Source organism: Anabrus simplex, chromosome 7, assembly GCF_040414725.1.
Source record: "Anabrus simplex isolate iqAnaSimp1 chromosome 7, ASM4041472v1, whole genome shotgun sequence".
Lineage (NCBI taxonomy): Eukaryota > Metazoa > Arthropoda > Insecta > Orthoptera > Tettigoniidae > Anabrus > Anabrus simplex.
Window position 1 is genome coordinate 64,301,302 of NC_090271.1, and position 21,791 is coordinate 64,323,092.

Below are 21,791 nucleotides of genomic sequence, written 5' to 3' on the forward strand. Positions count from 1 at the left end.
CACCACTCCTTCATGGGATTTTCTGAAAACAAAAAAATACATGTTTCTTTATTTTTAAAGGAGATTCAAAATACCAATTTTTATGACTCTAAACCTTTAAGTTTTTGAGATACAGATATCTTCTTTTTAAAAATTCACCCCCTTAGCGGCAGAATATCCAAAAATCCTCCCTTAGCGAGCACCTACAAGTTAATATGAATGTGTCCCCAAAATTTCATTTCTCTATGTCCAGTAGTTTTGGCTCGGCGATGATGAATCAGTCAGTCAGTCAGTCAGTCAGTCAGTCAGTCAGTCAGTCAGTCAGTCAGTCAGTCAGTCAGTCAGTCAGGACAAGTTATTTTATATATATATATATATATATATTGATATAAATATATACAAATTGACATTATATTTGTTTCATTTGTTTTATGTCAATTGTGTGCATGTACATTTGTTTAGTTATTAGATGTTTTACATTAAGGCTGAAGATGGCCAGCCCCGGCCGAAACTAATCCCTAATTAATGTAATTTAGAATATTGCATATTAAAGTATTGAAATGTGGACCATTACTACATTAATTTAATAATTATATTGTAATTACAATTCAATACGGATCAGAACCATGAAATTTATAACCTATGATTCTGATCATAATCCACTAGTTTCTGATGTACAACTGAAATTGAAAATTTTACAGAAAATAAAACATTCCAACCAATTCAACCAAAGAAAATTGGTAAACAGTGAAATAAAACAAGTTGCAAAAATAATTAATGAACTGCTAAGACAAATATCATTGAACAGTCAACAGGTGGAAAATCAATGGGAGGAAGTAAAAGAAGCTATACAGAAAGTAAACAAGAAATACCTACAGTCTGATAAAGGAACCAAAAAGAAGAAGTGGATGAGAATGCAGAAAAGCTAAGAACAATAAGGCTCAATATCGTTAGATACATGGTCAAATTAAAAGAGAAATTAGAAGAACAAAACAAAATTGGATGATTGAAAAATGCAGAAACATTGAGAATTTGGAAGGAAAACACGATACCTTCAGTATGCACAAAATTATAAAAGATGCAATTGGAACTTTCAGAAGAAAGATTTCTCTTGTTCTAGGAGATAATTCAAGGAAACCTATTATAAATCATCTTGACAAAATGAAGATATGGGAAGAATATATAGAAGAACTCTTCTATGATAATCAACCGACATTAAATGAAAATCGTGAATGCTCAAATGGACCGAGCATTTTGAAATCGGAAGTAATTCATGCGATTAGCTAAATGGACCATGTTATGCATCACTAGACCAAGCGCTAAAACACCGTTCTGAGATAATTGAACTCAAAGTTTCCAGTCGATTATAAATCCATTTATTGTTCAATTTCCCAATTTTTTGCAATAAGTAAGAATTATTATTGTTGAACTCCTTTTTAAAACTTCAACTTAATTACTTATCAAACAACGCTAAAAATAAATAAATAAAATGGCAGCTAGTCTATTTACATTTATTTTTTTTATTGTGCATTTTTGTTTTGCATCAACAGACTAAGTGACTTGTAAGTCCTTTGGTCACGTTATGCATAACTAAACAGTGCATTAGGACTAGTCTGTGATAAAGCATAAGTAAACTACACAATGTTTCTGAAATTTACGGTTCAAGAAATAAATAATCATTTCACTATATTGGACACATAATCATAAATGAAGTTGTAAATTGCATTACCTAAGATACAAAACATTTGTGAAATCTACAATTTAACATTATGGAATGATGAAATAAGTCAGTTATTTTTGCTCTCAAGACTGTTTTGTAGAAATTCCTTTTTTTACCGGTAGCATGAGGGAATAGCAATAACACGCACAATTTTTCAATAAAAAGTACTTTATTCTTGACTAATTGGCACAAAACATAGTAATGTAAAACAACTGAATAAAAGATGGAAATAATAAAGCTTAAAAGACAACAACAAATCCAAAATGAACCCTGAAATTATGTATTTTATACTTTAAAGCTTTTTATTACCTGGCTTGAATCACAATACTGTAAAAAATTAATTATAGTGGAAGATACTTGATGAATCTTCTAGTTTTCCATGGTTTCCCATTTTCACACCAGGCAAATGCTGGGGCTGTACCTTAATTAAGGCGACGGCCGCTTCCTTCCAACTCCTAGGCCTTTCCTATCCCATCGTTGCCATAAGACCTATCTGTGGCGGTGCGACATAAAGCAACTAGCAAAAAAAAAAAAAAAAAAAAAAAAAAACAACAACTTATAAACATAAACAAAATCCCTAAAATTAAAAGGTGTCATTGGCAGTCTTTTTCACTAATTAGCATGAAACACAATACTGCTCAGTAACTAAACAAAATTAAAGAAAGAAACATAAATGAAATCAAAAGCTGTCATTATTAACTTTCTATTTCGAATTAAAGTTGTCCATTGAACCCATCAATGTCATCTTCCACACTATTATCGATGTAAAAAGACTGATACATTGCTCTGGCATCTTCTGGAATCAGCGGCAGAAGAGGCTTCAAGTCTTCAAGTTTACGTTTTGAAATTGGTTTTCCTCTTGGCCACAGCTGAATTAAGTGTTCACTCAAATGAACTGGTTGTGCAGAAGGTCTTCCTTTCCTTTCTTTGAATACTTAATTCAGCTCCAGTGTCCTGGTCAAAGTCACTCTTCATGAAAATGCTTAGAGGATTTTCTTTTCTGATTTCAAGTTCTCTAGTTTTCAGCCAGTTTATTTTGCGATTTTCCATGTCAACTTTACGGTTTGTTAGCTGTTTTTCCAGCATTTGTGTTCCAAAGAAGTCTTTCTGTTCCATTCTGTAAACAACCAAAACATTCTTTCTACGACATACTTTCATCATATACATGTATAGTCATTCACAGTGAACAACCATTGTTGTAGCTTCAGCGCGCACTCTGTGTCTCCAAAATCGCTGTCGTTGGGCAAAGAACTGTGCCCTGGGAGGACATAGTGCAAAGTAATCTTTTCTAGCGTGGGGTGAGTTTCCAAAATTGTTTTAAGTATTAAAACTATTTTTATGTTTCGATTTTGGCCCCCACATGAGTCCGACCAAAGAATAAGTTCCTTTGCAGAAGTTAGATTTCCTTGGATGTGTTTCTTAAGGCAGCTGCCAACCTCCTGAGCTCTGCGATCAGCTTCACTCTCAATCCAGACACAGCAGTAGCCTTTGTTGTCCTTGCCACTGTGAATACCTAGATTATGGACACATAACTGCCTTTTATAATATACAATGCTAGTAGGAATCTAAGGTAGGGGCAATGTTTTCTCTAAGTCGAAATACAAGGTTTCCATATCAGGCTAATCCTTGGCTGCAAGCCTGTCTTCCTTCCTCTTTGCCTGTGCCTTTTGTGCTTTTTCCAAATGTAAATCTTTTTCTTCTTTCAAAGTTTACAGCTTTATGTTATCCGCACAATGCTTTATTTCAACTTCTAATCAATCACACATATTACACGTATCTTTCTTCAGTATTTTTCTACGCGAACTGAATTTGGTCAAACATTTTTTTAAATAAGAATACAAAGTTACTGGTTTAGTTACCTTTTTCACAGTACAATATGCATTTTTTTTCCACTGTTGTATCTTCTGAAAGAAATTCTCTCTTCTCTTTTTCTCTTCTGTAATGAGACTTATATTTGGGAAATTTATTACTATGTTTTATCACCTCTTGTACATGCTTATCATCAAGTTTATTTTGTCCGCCACCTACTCCACGACAATCACAAACTCCTTCCGAGCGTTTCATATGTTTCAAAGCATTATTCAAGGTTTTACACACTACCACCCCACACAGTTTGTACAACCTACTAAATTTTCTTTTGGTTGATGTTTTTACTCTTTTTCTTCTTATTTCAAACTCTTGAACCATTGAGCAAATTACTGCATGCTGGGCATCATGTGATTCGACACTGTAAAACTTGTCAAATTTGTTTCTAGCATTTTCCTTACCTACTTTTTCCAAACATTTACAGGGGCAAATGTAATGACGGAACTCTTTACCTTCTTTGAACGCATTTCTTTGGGTGAAATAATCTTTGTTTTGGATGCAAAGTCTTTTCCTTATCGCTCAGTTTTGGTTTTCATACTTACGTTTTCTTCCCCTTTTTGATCTTTCCAGTACCTGATTTTCATGTGGTTCAAGAATTGTATTTTCCACATCATTAGTATCCGAAGGCTGCTGTAGGTTTTCTTCACTTACAGTTATTGGCCTTTCATCTCTTTCTACTTGGTTACTGCAGGACCTACAATATTCATTTGCTTTATGAATTATGTGACAGTATATCCCATCATCAGTTTCAGTACCCACTACTACACTTACATTCAAATCATTACTTTTATTTGTTTCAGTAAGAGAAGTACTTATCTCAACAGGTTTGATGTGTAAGTGTTCCGAATACAGTTCAATAATTTCACACTGTTCAGTTTCACTGCAGTTTTCTTGATTGTATAAACAACTATTGTGCTCAGTATGAGTTTCATTATTAGATAATAAACCTAACTTATTACCTCCTGAACTGGTACTCATATCACGTGCACTCAGTTCGCTGTTATTCAAGTCTCTTTGCATGCCAAATTCGTCACATAAAGCTGACAACCAATCTTGTGATGTGCCATTAGAAAGAGATGAAAAACTTCTCAGTGCACCTGGCAAAAGTGACTCCATAGTAACAGGCACTAGTTCAGTAAGGTCCATATTATCGTTTGAATATAAGACTACTTTCGTTAGAATATCCGAGTTTGAAGACAAACAATTACCCTTACTTCTGCATTCCAATACTTGAGAAGATACACTGTCATTGTGTAACAATGTCTGATCTCTTTCCTAGCAATCAAAAGAAACATGAAATACATAAGAATTTACATACAAACAAAATAAAGTGTTTTAATTTCAGTTAATTCGTGTTAATAAAACATTTTATTATAAATCCAATTCGTGCTATTATTCAGAACTACTAGGGCTACGACATAGGTTATGTGTACTTTCTTTTCATTAACTTATACACCTTAAACTTGATACATTTTCATCCCTTCACCATTATACATTAAAAGAATTAATTAGTTGAACCATTAAATTAACAACAAATCTATAAATAACGTTTCCGTTTGTAAAGTTGTTTGGAGGTTAACATAGAAAGGAAACGTTCGTTTTCTTGCCTGTAAAACTTCACAGTTATTAGAAATCCTTATTGCATTTGTAACAATGCCTTCGGTTCTTGCTCTGATAACCTCCATTACTGGTACCACAACATAGGAAATACGACAGCACAATCGTTTATCATGTAAACGTGCCAGTAACAACATACTAGGTTAGTAAACATTACACAGCTGATGTTGTCTGGTCTGTTGTGAAGCAGTGCAGCCACCTGTTTCATTTAGGATCTCTAGACCACAGACCGGTAAAAGGTGCTTGGTCTACTGTTGCATAACTAAACATTGGCTTATCGTTTTTGGTTTCGTGATGCAAAATGCAAAATTAAACATAGGCAAATTGGCACTTAGATTTTCCATATATTTTAAGGCAACTGTTACTAGGACATGTACGGTAATTTTTGTCCATTTAAATTATGTTGTTTCTCAACAGAATGCGTATAATTACCGCTTTTTATGAAATGGCGCTTGGTCTAGTGATGCATAACATGGTCCCATTAAAAGATAGAAAAGCTTTAGGCCCAGATGAAATTCCAGTTGAAGTTATGAAACTTATCAATGAAGAGCAAATGAATAAGATAGTGGACCTTTATAATAACATTTATAACTCCAGAGAATTACCTCAAGATTGGCTAACCTCTAATTTCATTCCCCTTCCAAAAAACAACATCAAAAAATTGGTAAATATCGTCTCATTAGCCTAATGAGCCATTTGTTAAATCTTTCTTGAAAGTTATCCATGCTTGAATAAGGAAGAAATGTGAGGAAAACCTGGATGATACCCAGTTTGGATTTCAGAATGGATGTGGAACTCGTAAGGCTATTTTCAGTTTTACGACTCTTCTTCAAGAATGTTGGAATCAACAATAGGGTGTCTTCGCCTGTTTCATAGATTATGAAAAGGCGTTTGATAGAGTAAAACATACCAAACTCATCAGATTACTGCAGCAGACTGGAATTGATGATAAAGATATAAGAATTACTGAAAACCTGTGTTGGCATCAGAAAGCTGTGGTGAAGGTTGATGATGATACAACAGACTACATACAAATCTGACGAGGAGTTTGTCAAGTCTGTGTTTGTCTCCGTTATTGTTTAACATCTATTCAGATGCCATATTTAAGGCAGCATCAGCTGATTTGGAAGTGGGAATTAAAGTAAATGGAGAACTAATGGGTAATTTGCGATATGCAGATGACACAGTAATTCTTGTTAATAGTGTTGAAAGTTTGCAACTATTCCTGGACAAAATTAATATAGTTGGGGAACAGAAGGGTCCAAACATCAACATCAAATAAACAAAACTAATGGTTTTCAACAGAGGAAGAAATAATGGTATTCTGAAACTTAAAGACCAACAAATTCAACAAGTAAATAAACTTAAATATCTTGGTTGTTGGATAATGGATGATTTGAAAATATCTTGATTGTTGGATAACGGATGATTTGAACCCAGATCTAGAAATTAAGACCCAAATAGAAATTGCAAGATCAACATTCAGGAAGATAAAGACATTATTGTGTGATGATGCATTAAATTTAAAACATCGGCAGTGTATGGTAAAATGTTATATTTGGTCTACTCTCCTTTATGGGGTTGAAGCTTGGACGTTAAAAGAGGCCACCAATAAAAGACCGGAAGCCTTAGAACGCCGGCTTCATAGAAGAATGCTCACAGTCTCGTGGATTGACCATGCCACTAATGAACAAGTATTACAGAGAGCAAACTACAAAAAAACCTGGTAACCACCATCAAATGCAGAAAAATTGCATACCTAGGGCATGTTTTGCATGGTGAAAAATACACCGTTTTACTTCTAGTTTTGAAAGGCAAAATTGAAGGTTGCCAAGGAGCAGACAGGAGGAGAACAACATGCCTTAAGAATATTGAAGACTGGACAGGCATGAAAACACTGAAGAACTCTACCATGTTGCTGAAAATAGAAAAGCACTCTCTACACTGATCACCAACGTCCAGGAGACTGGGCAGGGCACATAGAAGAAAGAAAGAATATCCCGAAGACATAGATATAACCAAAACATAGCATCGCAGAAATCACATTAACACATATAATCTCCTGCAATTAGTCTCGAAAAGTACCATAATGGCCTCAATCAAGGCACGCAATGGAGAGACTTACCAGAATGGGGACATATACTGAAAAAAAAAAAAAAAAAAAAAAAAGTGCAAAGAACAAAATAAGACCAAAACAAACACACACAAGTACAGATATAAATGATATGGTGTTGCACTACAGGGAGAAAATCCAAGCTAGACGAAGAACATCATACTTGAATAACACAAAGAAAATCAAGTAAAAACAGAAAACATTTCTAGCTCGATACAAAAGTATGAATCTAAATGTAAATGAAACTAGGCTAAGTTACTTTAAACAGATCCAATCAAAACATTCCCGACAGCCATGGAACTACACACACACATAAAGCCCAAATACGGCAAGAAGAACAAAGGTAATAATGATATGTCTTTACTTATGAAATCAAGAAGATAAGAAAACAAGATGTGAGCTTGCATTCGGGAGGTAGTGGGTTCGAACCTTACTGTTGGCAACCCTGAAGACTTTTTTCTGTGGTTTCCCATTTTCACACCAGGCAAATGCTGAAGCTATACCTCAGTTAAGGCCATGGCCATTTCCTTCCCACTCCTAGCCCTTACCTATCCCATCACCACCATAAGACTTACCTGTGTCGGTGTGATGTAAAGCCAATTGTAAAAAACTAAAAAGACAGCAAACATGCGATCGATGGTGAGTCGACCCATATCTTAATGTTTGAAACAACAAAAATCAAGTAGAAGCACAAGAATGTGGTGTCAAAAATTAGGACCTCCATCTTATCTCTCAAGCAGCCAGAACAGAATCCCAAAGGAAAAACAGTTGTGAGAAAGAAGTATAAAAAATTATTTGTGAGACTGGAGTCATACTGCCATCTAGTGGATCAGATGTGATATACATAGAAAAGAATGTGAATACATTGCAAGGAAGATTATCTAAAGTGGACATTAACATTCGGTTCTCCAAGTTATGGTTCCAGAGAGTTTTTGATCCTGATGTAAATTTTGCGAGAGAAAATTTTGAATGAGCAGTCCAGAAGAATTATTCCCCTGTAATTTTCTGGGTGGATTATTCCTGTGGTCCAGTGCTCTGGAATTTTCCCATGGTTCAAGTTTTTACTAAATGTAGATGGATATTTATGATTGAGGGTTTTCTGGTGTTTTTCCAGATTTCTTCACAACATGCCTTGTAATTTTTGAGTTCTTTAATTGAGAGTTATACTTTATTGATGGTTTGAGAATCTATTTGATCAAAGGTGGTTAAAATGGGTGTGCTGGTGTTTATTTGAAATGTTTCTAGTGGGTCATTGCAATTTAGAAGGGTGTTGAATGTTGAAAATCATTTTCATTTTTAAAAAATAATGTAAATCTACAGGGACTGTGTTTTTCTTCTTCGCTGGTCCCCAATATTTCTGCCTGACTTTTACTGGTCTGTAAGTGTGGAAAAGTTGAAAATCACTTGTCTACTGTATTATGATCATAATGTTTTGATTTCTGAAAGCATGGAAGTGTTTGAGCACTTTTAATTTCATGGAATTCAAAAGGATAAATTGAAGCAAATATTCATTTATAGGAGAGGAATTAGGGATTGGAATAATTTATCAAGGGAAATGGTCAATAAATTTCCAAGTTATTTTAAATTACTTAAGAAAAGAGTAGGTGAACAACTGATTGGAAATCTGCCTTCTGTGTGATGGCCCTAAATTCAGATCAGTATTTATTTATTTATTTATTTATTTATTTATTTATTTATTTATTTATTTATTTATTTATTTATTTATTTATTTATTTGTTTGTTTGTTTGTTTGTTTGTTTATTTATTTATTTATTTTTCATTACACCACTTGTTTTTATCTCGTTCACTGTACTGTAAAATTCTTGACATCATATTCATCTACGATTGGAAACATATTTACTACCAATGGTAATAAATCTGAAATATAGGTAGTAAAGTACTAATATTGATATGTGTTTGTTGTAGGATGGCTGTATAATGGAAATGGTGAAGGGTATGGAAGGACAGACAGTTTCTACTCTGCTAGACTTCCTCTCTAAGGAGCTGTGGCGCCTGCAGGATGAACGTCGAGCTCATGCATTTGCCATGCTGGCAGAACGTGAGCGGTATCGCCGTGAAGCTGCGGAGGCTGGCCGTCGTCAAGCTGAAGAACGTAGAAGGAGAGAACATGATGAAATGTTCAAGCAGGTGACAAGATCACAAACAGTTTAATGGGATTATAGTCTGAAGTGTTTTTTGTGATAGTTAATGATCCTGAAGTTGCGGTAAGGGTAAGTCACTATGTAATGCAGTAATTTCTTTGATAACCAAAATTGTTTTAAGTTCCTGTTGTGGAGAGTTTTTCATTGTACTGTAAAATTCTTGACATTGTATTCATACTTCACCATCTTGTGTTGTGAAGCAGCAATAACTGGTGATGCAGTTCTTTGTAATGAAAAGTCTGTAGGGGTGGGGGTGAAAGAAATTGCCTGATGTCTTATCAATTGTCTGTTAAAGTAAACTACAAATTCACTTGCATGTACTACTACTACTACTACTACTACTACTACTACTACTACTACTACTACTACTACTACTACTACTACTACTACTACTACTACTAGCTCAGTAGTTGCTGTTGCCAGTTTCAAGCCTGGGGAAAGGAGGAGGGTTGACTCAATGCCATAAAATGACAGCCAGAGAATATCTTGAGGCAACCTCTAAGGCTCACTACTTAGTTGTAACATTGAGGTTGATCACAATAAATCTTCCCAATACCTTCAACCTATTAGCATGATGTTGTTTTTCAACAATACCCCAGGCACTAGTAGACATATTAGTTTTCCTCGGTCATTGGATTCTGGGGGACCGAGAACAGCATGCGGGAATATATTGGAGCTTCCCAAATCTCTTCGCCCAAAGTGTAAGACTTTCATTGGAAGTCTAAACATCAGCATACTTCAGAAAACTGTAAAGTTAAAGCAATTAACAGACATGTTAGATAACTTAAACATCCAAATTTTAGCACTTCAGGAAACCAGTTACATGGATGAAAATAATTTTAACTCAGGAAATCATAGAATTTACAAAGGCAAGCCAAGAATCTCCCTTTATAACAAGCCATTACAATTTGGCACTGGAATCACTGTAAGAAGAAACATTATTAACTCAATACTTAACTTTTCTTCACCTTCTGAAGGAATTTCAACATTATCCATTAAATCAGGAAACGGGCCAATGACATTACATGTTAGGCTCCTTTAAACAAAAAGCAAGCAAATCAGGAAACAAAGCTTATACATTGATTAATGTGCATGGTCCCACCAATAACTACAATCGAAAAGATCCACAAATGATGGAAGACTTCTGGGAATTGCTAGAAGAAACTACAGCCACAATTTCAAAACATCACATAAAAATTCTATTGGGAGATTTTAATGCCCAAATTGGTAGAGAAAAGAAATTCAGGACAATTGTAGGACTATACCCAGCACACAATAGGACTACTAAAAATGGAGAAAGATTAATTGACTCTTGCAAAAATTTTGATCTCAAATTAATGTCAACACATTTCCGGACACTTCCACACAAGAAAAAACCTGGAGATCCCCAAATTTTCACTTGGGAGAATTTTAAATAGATCATGTGGCTATTTCCAAGAACAATCAGAAAGAAATTATGAATGTTAAAATTAAAAATGGAATAATTATATCTGACCACTATATATCCTTAATCAAGGTAAAATTTCAACCAAACAGGTCCAAACCAAGAATAACAAAAACCCTGCGCGTTGATCTGGAATTTCTTAAATAGAACACCAGTACTTTCATTTAAAGTATCCCTAGTCACAATCCTTCGAACTGGGTAGAACTCAAAGACATACTTTTGAAGGCTTCTCAAAATGTTAGCACACCACCCAGGAAACGCAAACATAGGTGGTGGAATGAAACCTGCAACAAAGCATAAACTTTAGAATTAAAGCCTGGCAGAAATGGAATTCTCATAAAACGGAACTAACCTAGCGGGAATTCACCAAAATACAGAAACAAACATAAAAATTCATCAGGCCTGAGAAATACAAATATGATCACTACAGACTGGCAGAAATTGAACAAGATTTTACAAAAAAAAAAACAATACACATAGCTTCTTCAAAACTTTCCGAGAAGAATTATCAAATTATCAGGCATCTGGTCCTTGCTTCAAACTCCCGAATGGAACATTAGAAATGAATAATCAAGAAAATTGCAAACTTCTAGCAGTGTATTTCAAGGGTCTTTTAAACTGTGAATCCCCTAAAGAACAACTCACCTTTGAAACACCCTCATCTAATCAAGATTCGGAACCCCCAACGTAGGAAGGTCAAAGAAATAATCCATTTTCTCAAAAATAACAAAGCCCCAGGGGACGATGGCATAATTGCCAAAATGTCGAGGATGTGAGGTGAGAGTGTAGCCTGCAAAATCCACTTGATTATTGAAAACATCTGGATCACTGAAGAAATCCCTGAAGATTGGAAATGTGCGCTAATCCATCCACTACTCAAGAAAAGGGATAAAACCAACATCAATAATTATAGAGGAATTAACTTGATACCAGTTGCTTACAAATTTTTTCCAAAGCTCTGCTTACTAGACTTGAGAAACAAACAGACCATCTAATTGGTAAATACCAGGCAGGTTTCTGAAAAGGAAGATCTTGTACAGAACAAATCCTTAATCTGAAAACTATCCTACAAATATGCAAAACCAGACAAACTGTCATTACTTTTGTAGATTTCAAAAAAGCATATGACTCTATAGACTGCCAAACACTTTTCAATACTCTTGAAGAATTTCAAGTGGATTAAAAAAAAAAAAAAAAGGCATTAATCAGACAAACATTAACTGGCATTACTTCAAAAGTTAAATTCCTAGGCGAAATATGTGATTAGGGTCCATCAAGGAGACGGATTATCTCTGTTACTGTTCAGTCTCTTACTTGAGAAAGTACCTGGGAAAGGGAAATTAGAGGAATAACCCTTGGCAGACTACTTAAAGATGGAATTCACTTGCACTGTCTGGCCTTTGTGGATGACATAGCAATCCTTTCCAATAGCAGGCAAGAAGCAATTCATTCCATCGAAAAATTACATGAAATTGCCATCAAAACAGGACTTCAAATCTCATATGAGAAAACTCGATACATGGAAGGAGCTTCACGCTATTTAGATGGACAACCTATGATAACTAAATTCGGCAAAACCTTTCAGGTGAACCAATTTAGATATTTGGGAGAAATTATTCAGCCCTCTGGTTTAAACCGCACAGCAAATAAAGAAAGAATTTCCAAATCACAGAAAGCTTACAGGATGACTTGGAACAGGTACAATAACAAATTAATATCTCGGAAAGCAAAACTTATACACTATAACACAGCAATCAAACCTGAAGCGATGTATGCTTCAGAAACCTTAATCATTGGTGGGAGGTCTTTAACCAAAGACATAGAGAAACAGGAAAGGAAAATTTTAAGAAAAATTTTCAACCCAGTTTGTATAGAGGGAATATGGAGGAAAAAATCAACCTAGGAAATATATTGTCATTCTGAAAAAATATCTCACACTTTTCGGAAAAGACGACTGAAATTTTATGGACACATTATCAGAATGAACAGTAACAGACTAACTAAAAGAATTCTCAACCTGGCCCTTTCATCTAAAGAACAGCTGTCTTCATGAAATTGAAACAGATCTCCAGGAAATCAACATCTCAGAAGACATTATACAGGACAGATGTAAATTCAGAACCAAAATCGACAATCACCAGTTTGAAGACAAATCCAACACCAGAGCCACTATTATTTGGACAGAAGAACGAAGGAAGAAGCTCAGCGAGAGGATGAAGAGGTTTTGGGAGGAGAAGAAGGCTAAGCTGGTTCAATCGAGCTCCTAAGTAGGGCATAACGATATAAAAATAAGTAAATAATAATAATATAATATTATAATATTATACTGTACAATAATATTATCACGATACAGTCCATTTGACCTCCTGAATCCAAGATATCTGCTATATCTTGCCGGAATCCTACAAGTTGAGCTTCAGTAGAATAACCTTTCCTAACACCGAACTGCCTTCTATTGAACCAGTTATTAATTACTGTATTGCTTTGCGAACAGTGAACGAGAAAATTTTGCACAGGTACAACATAAAAATAGAATGATCAAGTCTACACCTCACATTAAGAAGTTAGCATGTTTATAAGTAAGAAGTCTCATAGCTGATGGGGTTTAGTCCTCATCAACTTCATGAAGAGATTAATTGAAAGAAAAACCTTGTTGTCTGATGCACAGCAGTCCTACTCTGTATTCTTTTTGGTCACTTTCATAAATAAAGTCTGTATCACTTGTCACTTTCATGAATAACTTCATGATATTTTTCATCACCAAGGAATTATTGCTTTGCGAACAGTGAATGAGAAAATTAGACCTCTCTATAAACTTACATTAGCTCGTGCGCTGGATAGAAATTACCCAACACTGAAATCAACATACAAATATTTCAACAGATTGTATAATGCAAACACAAGGAAAATATCAAGCCATCAAGAATACTTGGAAGAGTCCATTGGGAAAGTAGTGAAGGATAGAAGGCAGAACACCAGTTAGACTAAGAATTATTCACAATTCATTTTGCCATGGGTAAAAAAAGAATACTGCGTCCTGGTATGCTTGGAACAATATATTACCTTCCCTGCTTTTTAAATTTAAGATGATGAAACAAACAAATTAATGTACATATGTTATTGTCGTTTTATGACAGCGATTTGGGACATCAAGGTCAACAAATCCATATATTCGGTAAGTGTGAAGATTTGTCTGATAACCTGTGTTTGTAATCAGGGAGAGAATTGGAAAGGAGCACATATGCTTATCACAGAGTTATAAGATTTTTTGATTATGAAAGGTACTGTACTCATTACACTTTTGTTATAACTAAACTAAAACTAAATATAAGGTATACTTCTGCTAAAAAAAAAAAGGCAATATGTTTTACTGGTATACAAGGAAATATACAGCAATATTGTCCTGCCCTCGCAAGAGGCCTCCTAGGTTTTTAAGAGGACTCTGAAGCCACGTCCACTATGTGTCAAGTCGAACAAAGTCTAAAGTCTATATCACAACAGTATATATATACCAAGCAAGTGGCTGTGCAGTTTGGATCACGCAGCTATCAGCTTGCATTTGAGAGATAGTGGGTTCAAGCCCCACTGTTGGCAGCCCTGAAGATGGTTTTCCATGGTTTCCCATTTTCACACCAGGCAAATGCTGGGGCTGTACATTAATTAAGGCCTCCCCACTCCTAGCCCTTTGCCATCCTATCATTGCCATAAAACCTTTCGATGTCAGTTGTAAAAAAAAAACACTGTGAAAAAAATCTTACATCATTACCAAACCAAATTATAAAACTAAAAATGCGTGCTGAAACTGTGCAAAGAACTTGACCTAGGTGTGAGCTAGGAGCCTGTCACTCATCTATTGCAACACATTCTAACATAAGCTTAGCACGATATGTAGAAGAAGACTGGGCAGTGGGAGGAGTGGAAGATGAGGTAATCCCCTCGATGGCCCTTCGCCACATGCTTGGCATATTCCCACGCAGGACATTTACTATTTGGACTATAGCATATTTTACTATTGAATTTACTATGAAATTTGGTGACTCCCTTCGATGTCAGAAATCATAGACATTCACTCACTGGTCATTATAAGAGTTGTCTTCCAAGTGACAGTGTTACTGACCATGGGTTCTTAGATGCATAAGGAGACCAATTCTAGATTACTAACAACTATCCCTGACTGTGGACTTACGGCAGATTTAAATACAAAACTGTGTGATTATAATGTCAATAGGAATTTGCTTTATGGACTTCATACCAGTATTGCTGAAGACAACCATTGCCCCTTCTTGTCATCTTACTTGTAAAGCTAAAGTGGTCCACTCTAAATAGGATAAGGAAAAATCAAGGTAGATTGCTGATCTTATCAACAAATTCAGACAAATTCCCTCTCCTGAATGCAGTTGTGGCACTCCCAAACAGACTATGTGCCAGATTGTAAAAGAATGTTCTCTGAACTATAGCTGTAAATTTGGTGATTTTATGTAAGCAGGTCTGGATATAATAATGGACTATATTAATAACATTACAGTCAAATTATAAATGGTGTAAATAATATTCATTGAATATCTTTCCATCCATGATATTATAATTGCCAAATGGTAAACAAACAAACATTGTCTTGATATTCTATAATATATGTGGTGGTTATTGTTGCAGGTAGTGAAAGTGCACCAAGACACAGTAGACTTGTATCTGGAAGACATCATTGTAGAGTCTATGAACTGGGTAGCGGAAGCCGAAGCTCGGCTATATATCAAAGAGGTGGTCAAGACTATTGATCAAGCAGCACATGAGGCACACCACAGGTAATATGTTCTATCTTGATGTAAGTAATAATAGTTAAGTGATGAAAGTGATGACGATGATCGTATAGCCTCATTAATAACATTCAGGAAACTCAATCGTCAAAAATTACCAGTGTTTTGCTCCAGTGCAGCATGAGCAATCAAATAAAAATTTTGGTGGACAGATGCTATGACCGGGTTAACTTAATATTGTTGGGTAACATTGAGTATTTAAATGAAATAAGTTTCATAATGATAGATCCGTATTGAACTGTGATTACAATAGAGTAAATTAATGTATTATTTGGGTCCACCTTTTCAATACAAAATGTAAATAGTTTAAATTACATAAATGATTAGGGACTCGTTTCGACCTAGTAATAGGTCATCGTCAGCCTGAAGCAAAATTAAAACACAAATACCGAAGAAATTAAACAATGTAAAAGCACGTAAGGTCTTGTAAAAGTACATACCATGTGAGATATTATGCAGCACTATGTTAAAAAATAACTCTCTGAAAGAGATTCATATTAAGTCCAGTGCATATTAAAAAGATGTTATAGATAGAAATACTTGAGTTCCTGGAATATGCTGGCTCCTTTAAGATGCAGGTATCCAATCGAAGAACCACTGAGCCGAAGTTACGTCGTTTATTTATGAATAAAGTCCAGTGCGCCGTAGAGCATTAAAAAGTCCAGTGCGCACTAAAAAGATGTTATAGAAAAGAATTCTTGAGTTGCTGGATAAGGAGATTAGAATATGCTAGCTCCTTTAAGATACTGGTATCCAATTGAAGAACCACTGAGCCGAAGTCACATCGTTTATTTACAATTAAAGACTAGTGCGCCGTATAGCATTAAAAAGTTTTTAGGGATGGAAATTTTTCAGTTGTTGGTCAAGGAATTCAACATATGCTGGCTTCTTAAATTTGCTGCTGTATATTCGAAGAACAACTGCGAGTTTCTATCCACCTTTATTTAACTCCATATATGTTAATCCTCCTCGCGTAACATCCAGCGTCCTTCAAGATTCTAGAAACAGAAGAGCTTTCTTCTAGCATCTTACTTCACATCGACATTTATTTCAAGTTTATAAACCTGTTGAGAAGACAATGTTACGGTACTGTAATGTCAATTGATCTCTGAATGAACAGCAGCATCGCTTGAAAACCAACCTTTTTCGATTTCCACGGCTAACAACTTAAGTTTTACTTTTACAACTTGTTACTTTTATACGGCGCACGGGACCTTTTTATGGATCTCTATTTTTTAACATAATGTAGCACATCTCTGGATTCTTAAGCCTCCTTGCGCAACAATTACCTTCCTTCAAGTTCCAATAAACTGAGAACCTTTCCAGCATCCATGTGATTTTACGTCTATAAATATCTTAAAAAACGACGCAACTTCATCTCAGTTGTTCTTCGAATATACAGCAGCAAATTTAATAAGCCAGCATATGTTGAATTCCTTGACCAACAACTGAAAAATTTCCATCCCTATCAACTTTTTAATGCTATACGGTGCACTGGTCTTTAATTGTAAATAAACGATGTGACTTCGGCTCAGTGGTTCTTCAATTGGATACCAGTATCTTAAAGGAGCTAGCATATTCTAATCTCCTTATCCAGCAACTCAAGAATTCTTTTCTATAACATCTTTTAGTGTGCACTGGACTTTTTAATGCTATACGGCGCACTGGACTTTATTCATAAATAAACGACGTAACTTCGGCTCAGTGGTTCTTCAATTGGATACCTGCATCTTAAAGGAGCCAGCATATTCCAGGAACTCAAGGATTCCTATCTATAACATCTTTTTAATATGCACTGGACTTAATATGAATCTCTTTCAGAGAGTTATTTTTTAACATAGTGCTGCACAATATCTCACATGGTATGTACTTTTACGAGACCTTACGTGTCTTTACATTGTTTAATTTCTTTGGTATTTGTGTTTTAATTTTGCTTTAGGCTGATGATGACCTATTACTAGGTCGAAACAAGTCCCTAATCATTAATGTAATTTAAACTATTTACATTTTGTATTGAAAAGGTGGACCCAAATAATACATTAATTTACTCTATTGTAACATTGAGTATGCCAGCAGAGATCTTTAACATACCTCTGACTATGAGATGGAATCCTAAGATATAATTTTAACTGTCCTTCAAAACTCGGTTATATTGTTTACCCATGAACCTCAAGTCCTGAGTCATGACACTCTACAACTGCTCCACCGAGGCAGCTTGCCTTCCATTTTGACATTCCAATTGACAGTGACCACGATCACCTTAACTACACAATGATTGGTTGTTTGCAATTGTTAGTGGGTTCAGTTGCATTTGAGGCCTGTTGATGTTTTTGTCATTTTTTGAAGTTAAAGCTTCTAAAGTCTACTTAAAAATCAGAAGATCAGTTTGGGTTTAGAAAAGGAAGAGGAACATATGATGCTATTCTCACTTTAAGACTGGTGATGGAGAAATAGCTAAGAAAAGGTAAAGACACTCACATTCACACAATTTAAAAAGGCATTTGATAAAGTCAATTCGAGTTAGTTATTCCAAGTACACAACAGCATCCTCTGAGTAATTGTTCAGCAAACATAAACATACATACGCAATACCTCGTCACAGAGGAGGTTAAGTTCATTGGCTTTACTCTGCAGCCAGAACCAAATACAAAGATAGGAGGGTAACATAGAACTTGTTTAATGAAGAAATGGCCATGATAAAGATGTGGAGACCATCAGCAAGAAGCGAACATCAGACAAGGTGCAAGACAAAACTTTAGAGAGGATTAAATAAAGTGAGGGAAACAATAGGGATGTACTGAAACATTACTGACAGATGTCTCACGTGTAGTAGATGGTATGTGCTTCTTGTTTGACATTTGTTTCCTTCTTTTCTTAATGGCAGTTTCTCCATGGATGAAGTTGTGTGCTGTTTAATTTGTAATGCATAATAACTACCAAACTATAAATCATCATCATCATCATCATCATCATCATCATCATCATCATTTCCCAACTCCAGTTTCCCAGGTGTGGTGTACAAGCACTCGCCATGTCCTTCTGTCTTCATACATCTTCTGATCCAGTACATCCTCCCATTTGTATCCTCTCTCCTCCACATCTGATCTTACAGTCTCTATCCAATGTTTTCTTGGTCTTCCCTGTGGTCTTCTTCCTACGAGATTAAGGTCGAAATATTTTCTGGCAGGTCTTTCCCTGTTCTTTCTCATTATGTGCCCATACCACTGGAGTCTGCATTTCTTTATGACACTGATAATAGGAACCTCAATACCAGCTACTTTCCTATTCACTTCATTTCTGATCTTGTCCTTTCTGGTTGTTTAGTTCATGGTTGTAATGAATCTCATTTCAGTTGCTTGGATTCTACTGAAGTCTTTGTTTAGTAGGGTACATATGTCTCTAAACCGTACGTGAGGATTGGTACGAAGTAAGTGTGGTACATGATTGTTTTCGCTTTCTGTGGTATTTTGCAGTCCCAGAGGAGATTCCTGACTTGACTGTAGAAGTTCGATGCTTTCTGTGTCCTGCTGAGTATTTCCTGCCTAAAAGTGTTGTCTTTCGATATTGTGCTTCCGAGGTACTTGAAGTGGGAAGCTGATTCGATTTTTGTTCCTTCCAGAAATATATTTGAGCTTGTTCCTTCCCTGTTGATGGTCATTTCCACTGTCTTTGTTTTGCTCATCTTCAGTCCAAAATTTTTGAATGTGTTGTTCCATTTAAGTTTCTTCTGAACTTCAGCTTCTGTCTCTCCCCATAAAAGCACATCATCTGCAGATACCAGGGCATTTGGTTCACTGTCCATTTTCTTGATAGATTTGATGACCTTGTCCATTACTATTATGAGTAGGAGTGGTGACAGAGTACTTCCTTGTTGGACACCTCTCTTTGTTTCAAACCATTTTGATCATCTGGACACAGCTATAGCACCTCTGGAATAGCATCTTGACTTTGTCAATTAAGTACTTTGGCACCTTTAGGTCTTCCAGACATTCCCATATCTTGTTTCGAGGAACACTATCATGTTTTTTCAATGTCAATGCTTTTCAATAAATAGAAAAACTGCAATGCCTGACTATTGCTGTGTTCTAGTGTGCCAAAATATTCATCAAATTTAACTGTATTCATATCACCACTACTCTAAGCAGAAGCCCTTACAGAAAGAGTGATTGCATGCAATTCACAGGAAGAACTTAAGAAACGTGATCAAAGTCTGCTCAAACCTGGCTTGTCCTAAAAATAATTCTGCATTGGATTATACTCAATACTCTTTGTATGGTTATAAGTGTCCCCTTCTTTCCTAGGCTCAGACGGCAGAGACGAGGAATCTTATGTGGACTGTTCGTCTGTGGTGACTTTTCAATTTTAGAGGCATTATAAAAAGGGGTTGGAAAGGAGTTTGGCATATGATACATACCAAAAACACAAAGACTGACATTTATTACAATTAAATAAGCTTATTGTAGGTTCCACCTTTACAACGTTGTTATCTGGTGTTTACAACATTATTTATTACAAATTACAGGACATGTTTCGGTGTACAATTTTTAACACCATCATCAGCTGCATCAAAAGTGTACAGAAACTTGGTGGTCAAAACAATGACCTGCATATTATCATACTTAACTCCTTATATACAGGGAATAGAATGATGTTATAATTAAATTTAACATCTTATTATCATCATCATCGTCTGTTTACCCTCCAGGTTCGGTTTTTCCCTCAGACTTAGCGAGGGATCCCACCTCTACCGCCTCAAGGGCAGTGTCCTGGAGCTTCAGACTCTTGGTCGGGGGATACAACTGGGGAGTATGACCAGTACTTTGCCCAGGCGGCCTCACCTGCTATGCTGAACAGGGGCCTTGTGGAGGGATGGGAAGATTGGAAGGGATAGGCAAGGAAGAGGGAAGGAAGCGGCCGTGGCCTTAAGTTAGGTACCATCCCGGCATTCGCCTGGAGGAGAAGTGGGAAACCATGGAGAACCACTTCCAGGATGGCTGAGGTGGGAATCGAACCCACCTCTACTCAGATGACCTCCCGAGGCTGAGTGGACCCCGTTCCAGCCCTCGTACCACTTTTCAAATTTTCGTGGCAGAGCCGGGAATCGAACCCGGGCCTCCGGGGGTGGCAGCTAATCACGCTAACCACTACACCACAGAGGCGGACACATCTTATTATGCTAGGTTAAAACTAAATTTATGTGACAAGATGATTCTTGCAGGTCAAAATATAAAAATTCTTCATTTGGTATATGAATGGTCTTCGGTTCCTTAATGTTTATAATATTATACACTCGTAATATTGGTTTCACATGCGATCCTAAATTAGATGATTGAAGTTGAATGCAGTCCGTTTGACATTAAGATATTCATTTTTTGTATGTGTTATTTTGTTGAATTAAAAGTTCATTGCATATAAAAGAATTATTAGAGCTGAGCCATCTTCTTATTTTTGTTGAGTAAAAATGTAGTATTTTTGATGCTGTATATGTAGTGGTTGAACTGTGATATTAATTTGCCCTATAGTTGTTAAGCGGGCTACAATTCTCAGTTCAATAGGCACCTCTAAAGCTGTGTACCTCCCTTGACAGCTACAGCACAACGAGTGTGTCTGCTTGTGTCTTGTACACAAGAGTCTAGCTCCTGAGGGAGCAATCCTCCAGTCCCCGTGCAAGTTGGACCCTGTGTTAGACCGTTTGTGCCTGTCATGGAGCCTCTCCAGGCTTGCCAAGCCCATATGACATCACGCTATGACAACACCAACACCAGATGCTCACTCTCACCTTGTGGAATCGAATCGAACCCATCAGTCATAATTTCCACTCCACCGTTTACATCAAGCAGAATAGAATCGAATGGGATTCTACGCAGGAAACACAAAGCACACAATGGATGGTTGATAAAACATTAATGCAGTAAGTTGTGTGCCACGACAGGGTGAAGTCATTAATCGAGGTGGCCTCAACATTAATTAAGAACCGAAAAATGTACTTGTCCGCAACACAGTAGCTTCTTATGCATTACTGTACTGTTTGTTAGGAATTGATGAACTACAACCGTAGGGAATGCCATTTACAAAA

The 21,791-nt window shown here is 36.0% G+C and overlaps 1 protein-coding gene across 1 annotated transcript in view; it reads left to right on the plus strand.

Moving 5' to 3' along the window:
* Positions 1 to 21,791, plus strand: part of LOC136877696 (cilia- and flagella-associated protein 91-like) — a 156,895-nt gene that overhangs the window by 91,564 nt on the left and 43,540 nt on the right. The window contains exons 11-12 of the mRNA XM_067151908.2: positions 9,222 to 9,443; positions 15,555 to 15,703. Of these exons, the coding sequence (XP_067008009.2) occupies positions 9,222 to 9,443; positions 15,555 to 15,703 (371 nt within the window). The remainder of the gene's footprint in view (positions 1 to 9,221; positions 9,444 to 15,554; positions 15,704 to 21,791) is intronic.